General features: G+C 41.3%; 1 protein-coding gene across 4 annotated transcripts; it reads right to left on the reverse strand.

Annotated features, from left to right (window-relative positions):
• Positions 1-18,889, reverse strand: LOC148896911 (SWI/SNF complex subunit SMARCC1-like). Of its 4 annotated transcripts, none has more exons than XM_088999806.1 (28): positions 18,657-18,889; positions 17,942-18,061; positions 17,777-17,862; positions 17,609-17,690; positions 17,057-17,149; positions 16,803-16,872; positions 16,663-16,732; positions 16,519-16,594; positions 15,192-15,317; positions 13,307-13,398; positions 13,036-13,166; positions 12,870-12,929; positions 12,100-12,137; positions 11,905-12,026; positions 11,770-11,841; positions 10,842-10,955; positions 8,988-9,144; positions 8,793-8,900; positions 7,608-7,667; positions 7,247-7,505; positions 7,004-7,165; positions 5,370-5,425; positions 4,966-5,119; positions 4,712-4,890; positions 4,506-4,640; positions 2,967-3,285; positions 2,692-2,817; positions 1-1,420 (listed from the first exon to the last, which is right to left on the reverse strand). In XM_088999806.1, exons 1-28 carry the CDS (start codon positions 18,828-18,830, stop codon positions 1,329-1,331), a joined length of 3,333 nt encoding a protein of 1,110 aa, XP_088855932.1. In that variant the 5' UTR covers positions 18,831-18,889; the 3' UTR covers positions 1-1,328. The 4 variants fall into 4 exon arrangements, with proteins under 4 accessions (XP_088855932.1, XP_088855933.1, XP_088855931.1 ...); XM_088999807.1 differs by having other exon boundaries at positions 13,072-13,166; positions 13,307-13,425; XM_088999805.1 differs by having other exon boundaries at positions 13,307-13,425.

Genomic DNA, 18,889 nt, shown 5'->3' on the forward strand with positions numbered 1-18,889 from the left:
AAAAAAAAAACCACTTTATTGGTCAGCGTTGAGGTCCACATAGCAAAGCGGACCGAATACAAAAACAAAACCAAAAAAACTCAAAGGAAATGCTACAAAGAACACAAGTTCATCTACACAAAAACTCCTTTAAAAATACCAAATAGTATCCATTAAAATTCAAATACGCGACAGTGGTGAAACAAAACAGGATTGCTAGCTTGTCTGCGACAGCGTGCTGTGATAGATGAGTACGCCTTATCAAACCAAAAAATAAAAAATACACCCAGAAACAGGAAATAGAGGTAGCAGGAGGCTAAGAGGCTAGAGGTTCTACAAGAGAAGCCAGAGGAAGGTTCTAGAAGAGGTAGCCAGCCAGAAGGAGAAAAAGGAGGTAGCAGAGATGCTAACAGTGCTAGCTGTTCAGTCACTTATAGCGTGCGGACCGCGCTTTAACTCATTCATGCTCTTATTACATCCTTTCAAAACAAGAATAATGTTCATATTAGTGTGTTAGCTAAGTGGCTAGCGAACAGTTTGTCCAGCACGGTCGACCAATCAAAGCACAGGAGGGTGAATGACAGAGAGGGGGTGGGTGGGGCATAGCTAGCGAGGTAGGCATCGTTAGGAAGCGGAAGAGAAAAGGGGCACGCGGCTTTAGGCGTTAGCGCAAGACGTCACGGTCGCATCGACAAAGGCAGCCGGTGTGTGTGTGTGTCTATGTATATACATGTGTGCGCTTGTGCACGTTTCAGCTCCAGTCTGAATCTCAAGTTTTGTGTGTGTGTGTTTTTTGATTGTGTCATATTTGTTTTGCTTTAACAGCAAAAGTAGGAGAGGCTCACAATGGTCAAAACATTCACAAACATTCAGTGTTAAGCCTGACGCAGTCACATTCATCTCAGCTACACACATATACGTACATACATGAGCAAGCACACACACACACAAGCGTGCACAAACACACACATTCAGTGTAAATTTAATGCGAGGTAGACACTCGCTAGGTTGGAGGTGGTAACTTTGTACAGTGTTTGTCTACAGCCTCCATTAGGCCCAACTCAGCAGAAACAGTGTGTATAATGTGTGAGTGCATATGTGTGTCTGCATATGTATGTATGTGTGTGTGTGTGTGTGTGTGTGTGTGTGTGTGTGTGTGTACCTTCGCCTTTGAACAGAGCCCTGAGCGTGTGTGTGTGTGTGTGTGTGTGTGTGTGTGTGTGTGTGTGTGTGTGTGTGTGTGTGTGTGTGTGTGTGTGTGTGTGTGTGTGTATTCCAAGAGGTTTGTCAAGTGGTGGTATTGATAAGTAGCAAAGGCTAAAAGAGGCTGCGAATGAGTGTGGATTATGTTAGTTGTCTGCTGCTCGACCGCCAGAGGGTGCTGGAGGGCCAACAGGTATTTGGGGCACAACATCAGGCTGTGCTGGCACTGGTCCTGGGTCTAAGGGAGGGTAAAAAATGTAAATAAGTTAAAGTTGAAAATGAAAACATGTTAAGTTTCAGAAATGGGGAGATTTTCGTACTCGCGACTTTGTGGTGCGTGTTAAAATAATATGAGAGTTACATAAAGTGTGAATTAGAAGTCAATAAAACACAAAAATGCTTTCATTTTTTATTTATACAGTGATACCTTGGCTTACGAACTTAACAGGTTCTCAGACAGTGTGTCAGGTGAAAAGTGTGTATCCCAAAAATTAATTTCCCAGAGAAAACCATTAAAATGAGAATAATCCGTTCCCAGGTCCCCATAAACCATACTTTTCTACTTTCGAAGCCTTAAAGCTACACAAAATATACCTTATTTTATGAATAATAAATGTGCTATGGTATTATAATTAAAGAAATAAACCGTACTATATAATAAAGTCGTTTTATTTACCTTTGTGATGATCGTTGATGGCTTGATGGAATGGGGGGGGGGGGCGGTTTCATCAGCATTAAACACTTGATGAGGAACATAGTTGAAACGAGCCCAAATTTCACTGTTTTGTATCAATTTTCTCTCACTCTCTCTGTCCTCTGCCTGTCTCTTTAATGTTTAAGCCCCCCCCCCCTCACTGCTGCGTTCTTGACCAATCACGTGGCTTTAACCGAAGACTGGGGGCGGGGAATAGAGGACAAAAACAAGTCGGCTTTTCTTGTTAGGAGAATGGGCTCGTTCGCAAACGACACATCACTCATTGTGGCAGCTCCGTGTGTATCCCGAAAAATGGTTTAGATGCCAAGGTAAAATTTTCATAAATTTAACGTTCGTAAACCGAGGTATCACTGTATATTGGTACAAAATGGTGAAAAATGAGAGCGCCTAAAAAAAAAAAAAAAAAAAAAAAAAAAAAAAAAAAAAAAAAAACATTTTTTTTGGAAACCGGACGATTGTGCTCTCTAATCGTGAGATGTGAGTATTGTGGTCAAAATAAGGAGTCTCCAGACCAAATCGTGAGAGATGTGATGGGTGTGATGTTTCAATTAGAGGGACAGGTAGTCATTACGGCGGTGGACATGTGGCATTGGCAACATGATTTGTGGAAAGTGGACGTGTTGCATGACGTGTGATATGTTGATGCAAGTTTGAATGTTGAACAAATGCTAGTGGATGAGTTGTATGAGAACATGTCACATGATCAGGAAAGTCCATCGTTTTGGATTGGGGGACATGTCAAAACAAACAAGGGACTTTACATGTGATGTCACAAGAACGAGTATACTACCCACACATGCCATTGGGAGCTCCTGGATGGCGCGGGGGCATCATGGGAGGCATCCCGCCGGGCGGGGGTCCGGCGACGGGGGGTCCGGCCATCATTCGTCCAGGAAGAGGCTGTCCTGGCCCCATAGGAGCTGTGCGATAAAGGAAAAGAAAAGTTTCATATGGGAAATGTGCAATTTTGCAGTTGTAGATTGCAAATTTCCCCATTTCGGGACTATTCAAGGCTTTCCGATTTTGACACTCAAAGGTGTCCGCAGGGGTCATTAAAGGTCAGTCTCACCTGTTTGACCCGGGTGATGGGGCGCCATTGGGTGATGTCCCATTGGTGGGTAACCAGGGTGCATGGCGGCACCCGGCATGGGCCCTCCGTGATGAGGCGGCGGGGCGCCGTGGTGTGGTGGCGGACCGCCGGGATGCATGCCCGGTGGTCCCGGGTGGGGGCCGGGTCCGGTGGGATGACCTTGGCCCTGAGCCTGGGCGGCGGCTGCCGCCGCTGCCTGCTGCTCCATCTGCTGGCGGGCCTTCATCTCGGCGTATTTGAGTTGCTCCATGTGGAAGGCTTGACGCTCGGTCAGCAGCTGCTGACGTTGGAGCTCCAACTAAAATACAAAAAAATGAATTGTATAAATGTTGTTGACTTGCAAATATTTTGACTGACAGCTGATCACCAAGATGGCGCCCATGTGGAACTGTCGCAGCTTGGAATTGAAGCGGATTTATGTGCGACAGGAGATGTGAGGCTATCTCTTTATGTCAACGGATACTAAAGCTTCGTGTTTGCTTTAAAAACTTAGCTTGTAGCGGACATGCACATTCCACCATGACGTCTCTGGTCCACTGGTGAAAAGGATACTTTCATCCTCTCCTCTTTAATCTAGAACTATTTCATGTAATAACATTTTTGTCTTGTACTCAAATATCATATAGTACATGGGGAACGTCGTTTAAGATTGCACAACTGTCCATGTTTTGACGTTCTTGTTGTGTTTATTATTTTGCTTTGTGTTGACTATTATGTGAAGCGCTTTGTTATAGCTGCAGCTGTTGCGAAAGCGCTATATAAATTAGGATGTATTGTATTGTAAATTTGATGTGATATACATTTTGTATCTTCTTTTCCTTTTAGCATTTCCCTTCAGGGGTCGCCACAGCGAATCAGTGTACTAATAATGTCATAATTTTTGTATAAATAAATAATTTTTCTATAAATTGTGTATACATTTTAAATGCATTTTGTATAATTGTGTATACATTTTATATCAATTTTATATACATTTTGTACACATTTGTATGCAGATTTTGTACACATTTTGTATCCATTTTATCCATGTTATATGAATTTTATGTAAGTGTTATATACATTTTATATCTGAATGTCGGGTCCATTTTTTTGTGTGGAAAATTTGATTACAATTGAATTTTTGTGGCAAAAAAAAATACAAATGTCATTTGGTCTCATGTCAAAGACAAGCACCTTTGCATAGTGAGCTAGTTTTTTTTTTTTTTTTTGGGCGGGGGGGGGGGGGGGGGGGGGGGGGGGGCGGGTTGTTTCATGTTATCAACAAGGTATAGTAAATCTTCGTCTGTGGTGGGGTGATGAAAAAAAAGAAAAACCGTGACAGTGGATTTCATCCAGGAGCTCAAGAGCAAACGTAAACAAGTCCTTATAAAGAACTATTTCATCCTCTATCAACTCTGGAGAACATCAACGCAGGAATGCAACAACTAACTGCTAGTTGGAACCCCCTGCATCCCCCACGTTGTGAGTTCAAAGGTCAAGAATACAACAATACAAAAGAGTACAAAATGAGTTACTCACAGCCTCCTTTTCGCGGTCCATGATAGTTTCGAGCTCCTCAAAGTGCCTCAGCTTGATCTCCAACTTCTTCATCTGAGTCTCCACCAGCAGAGCCACAAGTGACTTGATCTTCCTCTCCTCCACGGCCGCCAGGTGCTGACAATCACACCATATATAAATAAAAATGTAACAACTGAAAGGAACAAATTTTGGATTTGACAGGTCACCTTGGCCTTGGTGGCGGCGGAGGCGAGGGCGGCGGCGGCCGCTGTGGCGATGTTTCCTTCGCCCATGTCGTGTTCGGGCTTTTTCCTCTTCTCGTCCCCTTCCTCTGCGCTGACTTTATCCTCCTTTTCCTTCTCCTGTTCAGAGGAGGATGTCTCCATTGATTCGTCTTCATCTTTGTCTGGCAAGAGGGATGATGACAGGTCACATGGCAGGTCTAATGCAGTAAGTTTAATGTAGAATAAAGCTGAACTACCAGCAGGGGTGGATTTGGCTTCGTTTCCATCTTCGCTTTCGTCCTCTCTCTCGGATACCTCCCCGTATTCCTTCTTTACCTTTTCAGAAACCTCCATCTTGTCGCTTCTCTCAGTGGATTCGCTGTTTTTTTCCGTCTCATCTTTGGACTCAGCCTGGTGGAGTCAGACAAACATTTTATACAGCCTAAAAAAATGCCAGTGTCGTTTTTGAAGAAGCTAAAGTGACTTCACTGATGTCAAACAAGGTAAACAGTGTGATGACGTGATGCAGTTCTATTTTGAGGCAAATCATTAAAGTGTGAGTGTGGTTTTCATATTGACTCGCTTTACTGGTCTGCCATGTTTTTTTTACCCCCGTTACATCAAGAGACATGTCAATAAATCGGCTCGGGCATGTCGTCACCTTATCCCCTTGCTGGGAGTCTGTGTCAGTCTCAGTCTTGTCACCATCTGTGGCCTCTGAAAGGAAAAAAAAGTAAGGTAATAATATATTTTTTTTTTCACATGAATAAATAAACAACAATACAATACAATTGTATTGTATATAAAGCAGTTGTAATAAAATTTTACATTGTCTGGGAAAAAGCAGGATATTTTTTTTTCCGAAAAACTGAATACCGGCGTTCCCCAACTTATGAACAAGATGTTTGTAAGGAATTTGTTCGTAAGTTGCTTCAGTGCTGTATTTTGTATGAAATGTATGTTTAAGGCTTCTATAAGTATGTTTAAGGTTTATACAAGTATGTTTAAGGCTTGTATATGTAACCTGTATGGGTTTTTACTGAAAAATAAACATTTAATAAAATATATGCTCTATAAAGATATCTACATGTACAACTGGAAAGAATACTATATATGTTACTACAAAAATGTTTGTAACTTGAATTTTGGTAAGTAGGGAAGCGTCTGTATTTTCACGAGTTGTGTATTATCAGAAACCCCCCCCAAAAAATTAAACCAACAGCATATTTTGTTTAAAGTGTGTCCCGCGTACACGTTAAGTGGGCGTGAACATGGACCAAGTACATGGATTCCACGTGCCCTTTAATCGGGAACAACACGATTACGGCGGAGTAAAAAACATCTGAAGTGAAATTTAATCAAAAATAACATATGATGATGAAGATGATGGCGGTGGTGAAGGTGGTGGGGACATGATGCGCAATGACCCACTTTCCAGCAGCAGCATCACCACTCCCGAGTGTTCTCTTACCCCATCTGCTCTGTGGTTTTAATCCACTGGTGAACGAAGCAAATATGAACACGCACGCGAAAGCGAACACACAACCACTTCTTGACAAACAAATACGACGCTAGAGTCTGCCGCCCTGTGGCTGCATATGAGAAAATAGGAAGTCCAAAATTGGAAATAAGAATAAGAATAATAATAAGAATAAGAATTTACGTGGGACAGATGTGAGACTGTCTCTTTTTGTCAATAATAATAATAATAATAATAATAATAATAATAATAATAATAATAATGCATTTCATTTTTAAGCGCCTTTCAAAACTCTCAAGGTCACTTTACAGTCACGGGATAAATTTGGATGCTACAGATTTGTGTTTGCTTTCAACATTTAACTTGAAGCAGACGTGCACATTTTACTATGATATCCCGGATCCACTAGTGAAAAGAATGCTTTGATCCTCTCCTCTTTCATCTAGAACTGCTTCATACAACAAAGATGGTGCAGAAAGTGCTTAAGATTGAATGACTGTCTGTGTCTTTTGTACTGTTACATTTGTTTAGTTTTGACTTTGTTGTTTTGACTTCAAGATGGTGCCGCGAGAGTGGCTGCCTTTACAGCAGCTCCTGTATTTTGTTTTTTTACTTCTTCCTTTCCCTTCCTGTTATTTTCATCACTTTGCTGCTTTGAAATTTACATTTCTCCACTGCGAGACTAATAAAGGATAATCCAACCAAATCCAATTCAATCCAAACAGCCTTGAGCGCAAAATAATTTTTTTAACGATTCCACCAAGAACATTTGGGTCAACGTAATCGTGATCCAAAATTCCAAAAGTACAACCCACCCATTTTCTCTGGCTCCTCGGGTGCGGTGCCAGCAATGCCACTGCTTTCCAATCCAAAGGCGGGATCCACCTTGCCCGTGTTCCTGGCCGCCTCTTGCACCTTCTTCACATGAGCCTCCACCAGCTCGGCAGGAACTTCCTCGCGAACGCGGGAAAACTCCTCTGCGCAAACCACACAGGACGCTTCCGAATCAATACGCTGCCATATATGAGATATGTCATTTCTTGCAGGTGTACAGTTACCGAGCGCGGCTCTGGCGGCGGCGGACGCCACTCTCGGGTCCACCACGGAGGCCAGGAAGGCGACGGTGCTCATGACGGGGTTTCCGGATTGGCTGAAGGGGATGGGCTGATAGGCCAAGGGGCCAAGCGACGACTCTGAACTCTCCAAGTACGGGTCCTCGATGGGTAGGCGGAGAAAATGCAGGATGCACTCATCTTGTGTGCGGGAACCCACATGCTCCGACACTTTGTTCCAATCATCTTTGTACATCTCCAAAGCCTACCAGGAGCATTAAAAAAATAAGTAAATAAATTAAGAAAGATCTGTGCTTATGGACGCTTGTAAAGAAAGGTTTAAACATGTAAATGGTGAGGAACTGACCTCTAGAAGGAGCAAAGTTTCCTGCTCTGTCCATTCCCGAGAGGACACCACCGATTTACCCTGAAAGCAGAAAAAAACAGAAGAAACAACTCAATTTTATTACTTTTATTTGAAAACATCTTAATAATAATAACTCAGTATAAGCTTTTAAATGTTGTGCCGTATTTTCCTCAAAATAAGGCACGCCCAAAAGCCTTTATTTTCTTCAAGAGATGACCTCGCACCTTATAATCCTTATATGTGAATTAATAAAGCAAGAGGTCTCGGAACTACTGTCAGCAGCCAACGACTCCATTTCCCGACGTAGAAGAAGTAATCTCTTAACTCATTCACTGCTAGACGATGTGCAAAAATGTGCCCACTCCAGTGCCACGTTTTTTGTCATTTTCACGCAAATCGCGGACCCCACAGAATATTGACTTTTAGGACTACATAAACATTCAATGCAGCGTAAGAAACCTTAGACTCTCTTTATTCATCGGGACGAAAAAGTTAATTCCTAAGTTATATGGGTCTGGAGTTAGCTGAGCTTGAAATGGGGGCAGCTGTACAAAATACAATACATATTGATTTATATAGCGTTTTAACAACAGCTGAAGCTGTAACAAAGTGCTAACATGGACAAAAGGCAAATTCTGCCCCCTCGTGGAAGGGAAAAAACATTGGCAGATGTATGACCAGTGCTTTATCGGCACCCCCCCCGAGCATAAAAAAAAACAATTCGGGAATGGCGCTCCACGTCACACTTTTTAATTCCCGAATAAATTCGGGAATGGCAGCGAATGAGTTAAAATTACTTTGCAAGGTGGATTTTTTTTCGCGGTTTTGCCATCATTTTCCGTTTTTGCCACAATGATTAGAAAGGCAAAATTTTGTGGGTTTTTTTTTGCTTATTTTGTGTCATAAAATAATTTTTTTCTGAACATTTTAAGGCCAAAATATTCAATGAAAACTACTAAGGGACATAAGTTTGATTGGTAATGTCGGAAAATAAGATTTATTATTGTATTGTAATAAACCCTAGAATATTTTTGAGCTCGTGAAAAATGCAAAATGTGGCGCACCTTATAAATGGAAAACATGGTCAATTTCAGATCTATGGACCAGTTTGTCACAGACTTTAAAAACACTTAGTGGCTCATGTGGCCTTTTTGGAATTGATGTGTATAAAGTAGAGTTTCAGACCTTTGAGTTCTTCTTGTATTGATCGGTGCGGAGTCCAAAATTCTGGAGGTCAATGGCTTTGTCTTTCATCTTGTCCGCGAAGTTCACCATCTGCTGTGGTAGTGGAATCTGTAACATTCGAGCATACGTCCGCGGAAAGTGACGCCGTTGCCTCTCTGCCGCCTCCACCTGTTTCCCGCACCGCGACATGCATACCGGCGGCGGAGGTCTGTGGTTAAGGGGCATGAGGCCAGAGGGTGTGTCGGCCAGGACGGTGAAGTGGGGGGTGGGTGGGGGTCCCATGGGCAAAGGTCGACTGTCTGAGTCCACCTGGTAGTTCACCAAGCCCCACTGCTCCAGGAAAGCATGAGCCCTGCATAAGATATGACACGTCAATATTGACTTACAAATATTAGGGATGCAAATTACCGTATTTTGCGGAGTATAAGGCCCAATGAATGGATTTTCAAACCTTTTCCATCTATAAGGCGCACCGGAGTATAAGGCGCACCTTCAATGAATGACAAAAATTTCCCAAATATAATATTGAAATATATAAAAGTTTTCCTATTATAAGGCACATCGCATTATAAGGCGCAAAAGTAGAGGCTGGGGTTACACATTACAGTGATACTTTGGCTTACAAACTTAATTGGTTCCCAGACAGTGTAAGGCGAAAAGTGTGTATCCCCAAAATTAATTTCCCATAGGAAACTATTAAAATGAGAATAATCCGTTCCTAGGTCCCCATAAAACATAATTTTCTACTTTCAAATTTTCTAAGCCTTAAAACTATACAAAATATACCTTATTTTATGTATGATAAATGTGCTATGGTATTATAATTAAAGAATAAACAGTACTATATAATAAAGTCGTTTTATTGACCTTTGTGATGGTCGTTGATGGATGGATGGAATGGAGTGGCCGGTTTCATCAGCATTTAACACTTGATGAGGAACGTAGCCTTCTTCTTTCACCATCTTGAGGAATGAAGTGCTTTCTCTGTGATAATTTTAACTAGTTCCTCATCAATTGTGTTCTGTTTCGCTGGGTTGATAGCTTTTTGCATCAGGTGTACAGATGGCTTGTGCGGGTTATTTGTGGAGCCTGATTGATGGGATATTTTAACCTTGCAGTCTAAACTCTGCCTTTGAACTATCAAAGTTGAAACGAGTCCAAACTTCACTGTTTTGTATCTATTTGCTCATTCTCTCTCTGTCGTGTGTCTGTCTCTTTAAGGTTTAACGGCCTCACTCTCTTTCTGTCTCTCTCTCTGTAACCCCCACACCCTCACTGCTGCATTCTTGAGCAATCATGTGGCTTTATCTGAAGACGGCGGTGGGGAATGGAGGACAAAAACAGGAGGCTGCCATTTTGTTTTTAGGACAAGGGGCTCGTTCGCGAACGACAGATCACTCATTGTGGCAGCTCCGTGTGTATCCCGAAAAAAAGTTTGCATGCCAAGGTAAAATTTTCAGACATATAACGTTCGTAAACCGAAAAGTTCATAAGCCAAGGGATTCGTAAACCGAGGTATCACTGTACTTCTATGGGAAAATTGAATCATGGCTGCTGACAGTAGTTCAGAGACCTGTTACGGCTTGATATTACTTCCTGTGTATACGGCTCGATATTACAGTAAAGTCTCGTTATATCGATATCGGATATATCGATAGTCCCGGTTATATCGATACTATTTCTATGCACGCACGGAGAAAATTACATGCAAACAGGGTCGGATATATCGATAGTCCCGGTTATATCGATATTTTTTCGGACTCCCTTGAATATCGATATAACGAGACTTTACTGTACTTCACTTATATGGTGCACCTGCGTATAAGGCACAAGGTCATCTTTTGAAGAAAATCAAGGCTGATGCGTGGGCCTAACACACCGTAAAATACGGTATATGATGAGAATAGAAGTTTTAATATCATAGAAGAAATGTCAATTAAACAAGACCCAGTGATTGTAAAAGTCCTGATATAGGCTCTTTTTTTCCTTAAAAAATGTTCTGGAAACATCATAACTGATGTACTTTTGGTTCACAATGCTCAGACTCACCTCATGATGGCACACACGTCACCTGTCAGGTTCCTGCGGCAGGAGGTGGAGGTGAGGTATTCTTGGGGGTTGAGGCGGTAAGTGTCGATCATGAAGTTGCGGTAAGCCAGGTATCTGTTTAAAAAAAAAAAAAAGCAGACGCTGCCTTTGTAATGTCGTTCCTTGTGTAATAAGTGAGAAAAATGTCAGCCATTAAAAAAAATGTATACTTGATAACAGCTGATCCACAACTTTCTGAAAAGGTTGATAAGTAGGGGTCACTCTGGTGGTTAAGTGAAAGAGTCGCTAAATTAAATGTTGCAAGTGTACATATGACTTTTAGATTAACATAAAATTTAAACTAAAAAATGTATTTTATCTGTCCATCCATTATCAAATTGCTGACTGTAGTAAAGCATATATTTTAAGTAGCATTCAGTTGTCTTTAACAGTACAATTGATGTACTTTTTTAAAACCATTGCCATTCCAGAATTTGTTCGGGTTTTGGCTTTTCTTGCGAGGGGTGCCGATAAAGCGCTGGTCAGACCTTTGGCAATATTTTGCCCTTCCACGTGGGGGTAGCATTTGTCCATGTTATCGCTTCAGCTGTTGTTAAAGCGCTACATAAAACAATATGTATGTATTGTATTTTGTAAGCCGCCCCCATTTATAGCTCAGATAACTCCAGACCCATATAACTTAGGAATTAACTTTTTTTCTGATGAAAGAAAAGATTCTAAGGTTTATTACTCTGAATTGAATGTTTCTGTAGTCCTAAAACTCAATATTTTGTGGGTTATGCAATTTGAATGAAAATCACAAAAACTGGCACTGGAGTGGACACATTTTTGCACATCGTTTGGCAGTGAATGAGTTAAATAAATATTTTTTTTTCAAAGGCGTCTTTTTTTATATTGTCCGAATTTTGCCACATGTTTAATGACTCACATTTCTGGAGTTTTGGACTTGTTCTTCCCATTAAAGAACTCTGGCAGGGCTCGCCTCTCGATCTCGTGGATGCTGAAAGAAGAAGAGAGAACCGCTTGACGCTTGAGGAACAGTTCGCGAGACCTTCAGACTCACCAGTTGTAGTCGAACCAGGCACTGTAGCTGGGGATGATGATGTGGTGCGTCTGCTCCGTCACGTTGTCCTCACCGGCGTCCATCAGGCGGCTCATCTCCGCTTTGTTCTGGTCGTCGTCATCCTGAACGCAAAGTGGCCATTTATATCATAAGAATTATAATATTTTAATAGCTTTTCCATAAATAAATAGTTACCTTCCCGCCGGACAGCACAGAGTCATCCTCCATGTCATCTTTGGAGAGAAAGCAACACAACCAATGTTAGATTACTTTTTTTAACTCATTCATTGAAAAGCATGACGTCGAGCGGCATTCCCGAATTTGTTCGGGTTTTCTTTTTCTGGCAATGTTTTCCCTCCCACCAGGGGGCAGCATTTACCTTTTGTACAGCAGCCCCCATTTCAAGCTTAGATAACTCCAGAGCCACCTTACTTAGAAATTAACGATTTTTTTTTTGTCTGATGAAAGAAGATAATCTAAGGATTCTTACGCTGCATTGAATGTTTATGTAGTCCTAAAACTCAATATTCTGTGAGTCCTCGAATTTGAGTGAAAATGACAGCTTTCTTTTTACCATGAAAGAATTTTGGAGTCAAAAATTAAAAAGCTCAATTTTTTTGGTTGAAATTTTAAGACAAATATAATTGGAATCTATATTCTAAACTCCGAGAGCTACAGATTCAGAAAAAAACATCTAAGTACAATTATGAACACTTTATAACTTCTCACCACAAGATTGCAAGAAACCAAAGTGAGTGAACGCTGGCGCGTGTGGCTGCCGCTGCTCACCAGCAGAAAAAATATCATGTGACTGTAAAGTGTCCTTGAGAGTTTTAAAAGGCGCTTATAAATGAAATGTATTATGATTATTATAAAAACCCTGGCAACGGAGTGGATACATTTGCACATCGTCTGGCAGTGAATGAGTTAATATTTTAGGATGTGATGACCTTGCTGTCACATACCAATGTCAGCTCCGTTGTCCCCTTTAAGAGGCGTGCTATCTGCATCTTTCTTTGAATGGGCTGCGTGGGACACAAGACAGCACGATATGTCAAAAATGCAATCAGGAGACACAATAAAAAAAACACATACACACAGACACAACCACCCCCATTTTTTGGAACGTGCCATTCTTAGAAACGCTTCCCTCCTCGATGCTCGCACCAGTAGACGAGTCATCCAGGTCCTTGGTGACGTCATCTTCCGTGTCATCCTCTTCGCCGCGGTGTCCTCGACGCTTCCAGTAATGTCCCTGGCTTCTAAAATAGGAAGGAGATGTCAATATCTTAAGATGACTTGCTGACGGCAGCAGTCACAGAAATTAAATATTTATTTCTCTGGATTGTTTGATTATCTATGGGTGGCCTGGTGGATACATTGCAGCGTGTCCCTGACTTACTTCTTTCCACCTTTTTTCCGGGACTCAGCAGGGGTACTGGGGGGCGAGGGCGAACGCCTCCTCTTCTTGCTGGCCGAATTGGCCTTGCGCTCCTTGCGATCGGGCGTACGGGAAGACGACTGATCAGACAAACGGCAGTGCAGCGCGGGTGGGGGGATGGAGGATGAGATAAAAGAGTGGCAGAATGAGAGGATGGAACGTTCGCACACATGGGGAGGCACAACAGGTGGGGAGGAGGACAGCGGGATGGGGGATGCAGTGGCGTGGACTCACGAGCGGGGTTCTTGGATACTCTCACAACTTTTACAGTTCATATAATTGTGATTTATTAATGAAATAAATACAAACTGGCTAAAGTGTTTTTAAAGATTGTATTTTGGATTGGATTGACCTTTATTAGTCTCGCAGTGGAGAAATTGACAGTTAACAGCCGCAAGGTGATGAAAGGAAGATGAAAGGAATGAAAGGAGTAGAAAAACAAAATACAGGAGCTGCTGGAAAGGCAGCCACTCTCGCGGCGCCGTCATGAAGTAAAAAAAATATTTAAAAAATAATGTATATATTATCTATACTATACTATTAAAGGACAACCGACGTCTCCGGACAAGTTGTGTCCATAATTTGTAAAATGGCTTCAAATGACTTCTACCGAGTGTATTTTACAAAGATTCCACCGCATCTAGCTATATTTTACGTTTTAAGACTCGCGCTGAATATTCCGAAAGTGTTGTTTTTGAGTTAGTGACGAGTCCTCACCAATCGTCACTGAAGGAACGCCCTTCACAGAGAAAGGACATACCTTGCATCACCTCAATGCATTTTGCGGTACTTGGTTTGGTCTGAAAAGTTCGTGTTGATGGCGAAATTAGAAGGAAAACACAAATAACGTGATGGTGAATCGTTGTGTGTTGCACCAAGACTTCTACAGTGTATATGATGTTCGCTTACAAAACGTCCCAGGAGACAATTTCCACGGAGCTTTGTCGCCCTCTTCTGCCTTTTTTTTGGGTACTGTGAGTACTATAGAGTTTGTCACTACATTTCTCTCCAGATGCATCAAAATGACCGGAATAAATTATTTAATCGATTGCAAACATGTATGCTTTCCTTTTCAGAACTATTTGAATCATATTCATAACTGGATGAGTAACAAGAAAGCATCTTTTCCGAATCTGAAGCCATTGTTTTGATTCTCGAGCAAGGCAAGACGTCTTGGGGTTACACCAGGAACTAGGGGGCGGGACCTTCTGCAACTGACCACTTGCGGGTTCAATTTGAAGTAGTTTTGGGACACTTTAAGACATTTTTACTGGTGTTTTGCATTTGACTAAAAATATCATACTGCGTGTTTTGGGTATTTTAGATGCTATAAAACATTTTTCTGATGTCAGTTAGGAAACAAAAAAGTGATGTCGGTTGTCCTTTAAGTTTACTATATTAGAAATATATATCTATATTACTATATTAGTATAAATATTACTAAATTTTACTATACTATAAATCTTACTATAAAATATATTGAGTTGATAATTGGATGACAAAAAAGGGTGAAATAATTACATATTTCACATTTTTATCATTTGGATAAAACCAATTACATTAATTAATAAACAAAATAATAATTATTATATGAAAGAGAGAAATGAATAAAAAAAATACATGAAGCCAAAAAAAAAGATCTAAATTTCAAGTGCATGAGCTTTCCATCAATATGAACAGAAACCCTGAGGTGCTTTGGAAGAAGAGAAAAGGTGTAAGGAAGGATGACAACAGACAGACAGACAGACAAAAGAGACAGACAGGGCAGCTTCATGCAAGACGACATTTCACAAACGTCCCATACAAGGAATAATTAGCAAAAGTGTGACATTTCCATAACATTTACCTCATCTTCTTTCAGGGAGATCTTTTGGCGGAAGCTGACGGACTTCTTGTTGTCGTCCACCTCGTAGTCTTCCTCATTCATCCATTCGTTGAATGCGTCCATGTCTAGGACCCACCTGGCATGGACCTGAGGTGGAAGCCATATTTGCATTGTCATTGTAGTGGCGCACGAGCAGTTTTGTGATGGTTTCATCATAAACGCTTCAGATTTAAAATTGCATTTTCTATGTAGCTCTCTCTTGTTTCTATTTATAATTGTATTTTATTTATTGCATTCTATTTGTGATTGTATTTTATTTATTATAGTACCTATGCTTGTCTGTGACTGTAAAGCGTCCTTGAGAGACTTGAAAGGCGCTTAAAATGTAATGTATTATTATTATTGTGTAACAAGAAAGCATATTCTCCGAATCTATCCAGCAATGCAAGACGTCTTGGCGTGACGTCCCGAACTGGGGGCGGGACTTTCTGAAAATGCCCAATTCGCAGCTCAATTTTTTGCAGATTTTGGACACTTTACGTCATTTTTATTGGTGTTTTGCATTTGAATAAAACTATCATACTGCGTGTTTTGGGTATTTTAGATGCTATAAAACGTTTTTCTGATGTCAGTTAAGAAACAAAAAAAGTGACGTCGGTTGTCCTTTAATCATTTTCAGAGTATATTATATTTATCAAATGGTGAGTATGAGTATAGTTTTTGCTTTCATGAATGTTGCTGTGCCGATGACCATTTTGTGTTTGGGAGCCTTTTACTGAGCGAGTTGCTTGTTCTGTAGCCACAAAGGGACATATGTCTTCTTGTGCCGGTCCCAAGCCCGGATAAATACAGAGGGTTGTGTCAGGAAGGACATCCGACGTAAAAGCTTGGCCAAAACAAACACGCGGATCAAACCTCTAAAGATGGAGGACACTGATTTGCTGTGGCGACCCCTTGAAGGGAAAAGCCCAAAGGAAAAGAAGATTGTTATTACAGTAAAGTCTCGTTATATCGATATCGGATATATCGATAGTCCCGGTTATATCGATACTATTTCTATGCACGCACGGAGAAAATTACATGCAAACAGGGTCGGATATATCGATAGTCCCGGTTATATCGATATTTTTTCGGACTCCCTTGAATATCGATATAACGAGACTTTACTGTATTATTATTATTATTATTATTATAAGTCAACAACTAATTGCTTATGTTCAAAACGGATGGGCCAAAGATGTTGAAAAGAAATGCTTTTTAAATTGCAACAAAGTTGTTTTTTTTGCCGGTTAGATTTTTTTTGTATCAGGAGTACATTGTACTTTCTTCAAAACATTTTGTCGCTCACCTTCCACGGTCGGTCGGCACTCGGCGGCTCCTCCACGTCGCCGTCCACTTCGCCCGCTGCCATCCAAGTGTCGTAGCTGACCAGAAGGGATTTTTAGAGTCACAATTTATTTGTGAGATTCTACAAGTTGTCGTTCATGTTCACCTGTCTGGATAGAATCCCCAATGGACCAGAACCTGCTTATCTTTCCTCATGACGGGACGCAACCATTCTTCTGGAATGCACAGTTTCAAAATAAAAGATTTTGATAAAACAATAACAAAGATAAATAGAGGCCAGCGAACCTTCATCTTGCTGCGACGGAGAGGGGAAAATGAGATGTGTAGCTTTAGACTTATCCTCTGTGATGGAACCCTAACAAGAAAAAGAGGAGAAAAGTTATATAAGGGGAAAAAAGTGACATTGTGGATGCAATGTGCCCATAGTTTGTTTTTCTACTTCTTCCTCTCCTCTTCTTTTCATAAGCTGCTGTGCAATATAAATTCCTGCACTGTGAGACTAATAAAGGTAAATCGAATCCAGCAAATAGGATGCTCACCTGGTGCCTCTTGATGGCATCTTTGAGCTTACTGGCTTGCTTGGCTTCCATATCAGGAGATAAGTAGACAGTAGGACGGGTCAGGCAGTTGTTCTGGAATGAGAATGCAATTAAAAAAAGACAATGGCTTTATAGACACCCCGACTTTTCATCATTCGGGTTACGAACAACGATACATAAGAACATTTTTGTAATAACATATGTAGTATTGTTTGGACTTGTACATGTACATATATTTATAGAGGATATATTTTATTAAATGTTTATTTTTCAGTACAAACTAATACACACATTAAACATACATACTTATATAAGCATTAAACATACATTTCATACAAAATATAGTACTGAATCAACTTACGAACGAATTCACCTTACAAACGTATCTCGTTCGTAAATTGGGGAGTGTCTGTATTTTGTTTTGTTACAATGAAAACTTGGGGCAAACAATGTTTAGGAATAACTTTGACTCTTAAATTAAGAGGAATAATTCTGATAATTGCAATTCATACATATAACCAATAATCATCCAGCTGTATCAAAAGGACATACTTGAACCAGGTTTTTCTCGACATTCAAGAACATCTCCACATTCCTGTCCATACGGGAAGGGTTCTGAAGGTCAAAGCGCCGCCTGCCGATAGTAGTAGAGGGCATATGTGAATGGTGAATGCGCACCTTATTGGGATGCCGAGTGAAAATGTAAGACCATGCACTCACCATCCTTGCTCACTCTTGAACTTGTACACGGAGCCCAGGATGTGGCAGAGAGCACCTCCCGCCTTCATGTCCAGGAAGCACTTGGCCTTGTGAGGAAGAAAATGAACATTGAGTAGACCAGGAGTAACCATCAGGGACAGTCAAGATGGAAGTAAGAGGTGGTACCGGTAGCTTGGTGAGAGCGGGATTGTTGACTTTGCGTCCAAAGGAGTCCTCTTGAAACTGAAGCAGTTGCACCACCAGGCCAGCCAGAGACTTGCTGGAAGGCGAGTCATTTTGGACGTACTAACAACATACACACGAAAACACATTTTATATTCAGGAAAAGTCCCTCACTTTTGTTATCATCCCCCTGTGCAGTTGTCCCAAAAACTAAAGCACGAGTGGCAGCCAGTGCGACGCGCTATTTCGCCTTTGGTGACAAATTTTCATTTCAACTCGACATTCAAAAATAATTCAAAACAATGTCAGGCGTGAATGGCGGCTTTTTGAATAAAATGGATTAACTGTTGCTTTGGAAATTCATGGTTATTTGACAATGAATGAGAGTTTGACACTTTAGCCTTCAATTTCTATGGTGTAAATGATGCGAGATGATTAACATTAAACAGAGCGTGCTAGCGGGTTAGCTTTACGCTGTACGACAATTGTTACATAAAAGTGCCTAATTAAAAGATACTCTTGACGTTGGCCGGGATAAGCAGCAATACAATGCGCACTGGTGTTGACTATCTCAAACAAACGCCACAATAAAAACTCTTTAACGCACAAAGTTGATGGTTTTTGAATAAACTCGCGTCGTTCCTCCATTGTCAGCGCGCCCCGGGCCTTCATTGGAATCAATGGGGTGAAATGCTAATGCTAAGCTAAACTAGCTTACCTTTTTGTAGTGTTTGCCGATCCACAGACGAACCGTCTCCAGGTGAGATATGGTATCGGAACACTCCCAGAATTTGGCGGATGGGCCACCATCTTTCTTGCGCCCTACAGCAGTGCCGCCGCCACCGACGGGGCCGGTGGTCGGCCCGCTAGCCGTGGTCGCCGCCGTCGCCATTGTGTATGTTTTTGTTCGGTGTGTTTGACGTTCTCCTCCGCCGCCGAGATCCGAGCAGA

The sequence above is a fragment of the Hippocampus bargibanti genome, linkage group LG06, assembly GCF_051943395.1.
Source record: "Hippocampus bargibanti isolate YZ-2025 linkage group LG06, ASM5194339v1, whole genome shotgun sequence".
In the NCBI taxonomy this organism is placed as follows: domain Eukaryota; kingdom Metazoa; phylum Chordata; class Actinopteri; order Syngnathiformes; family Syngnathidae; genus Hippocampus; species Hippocampus bargibanti.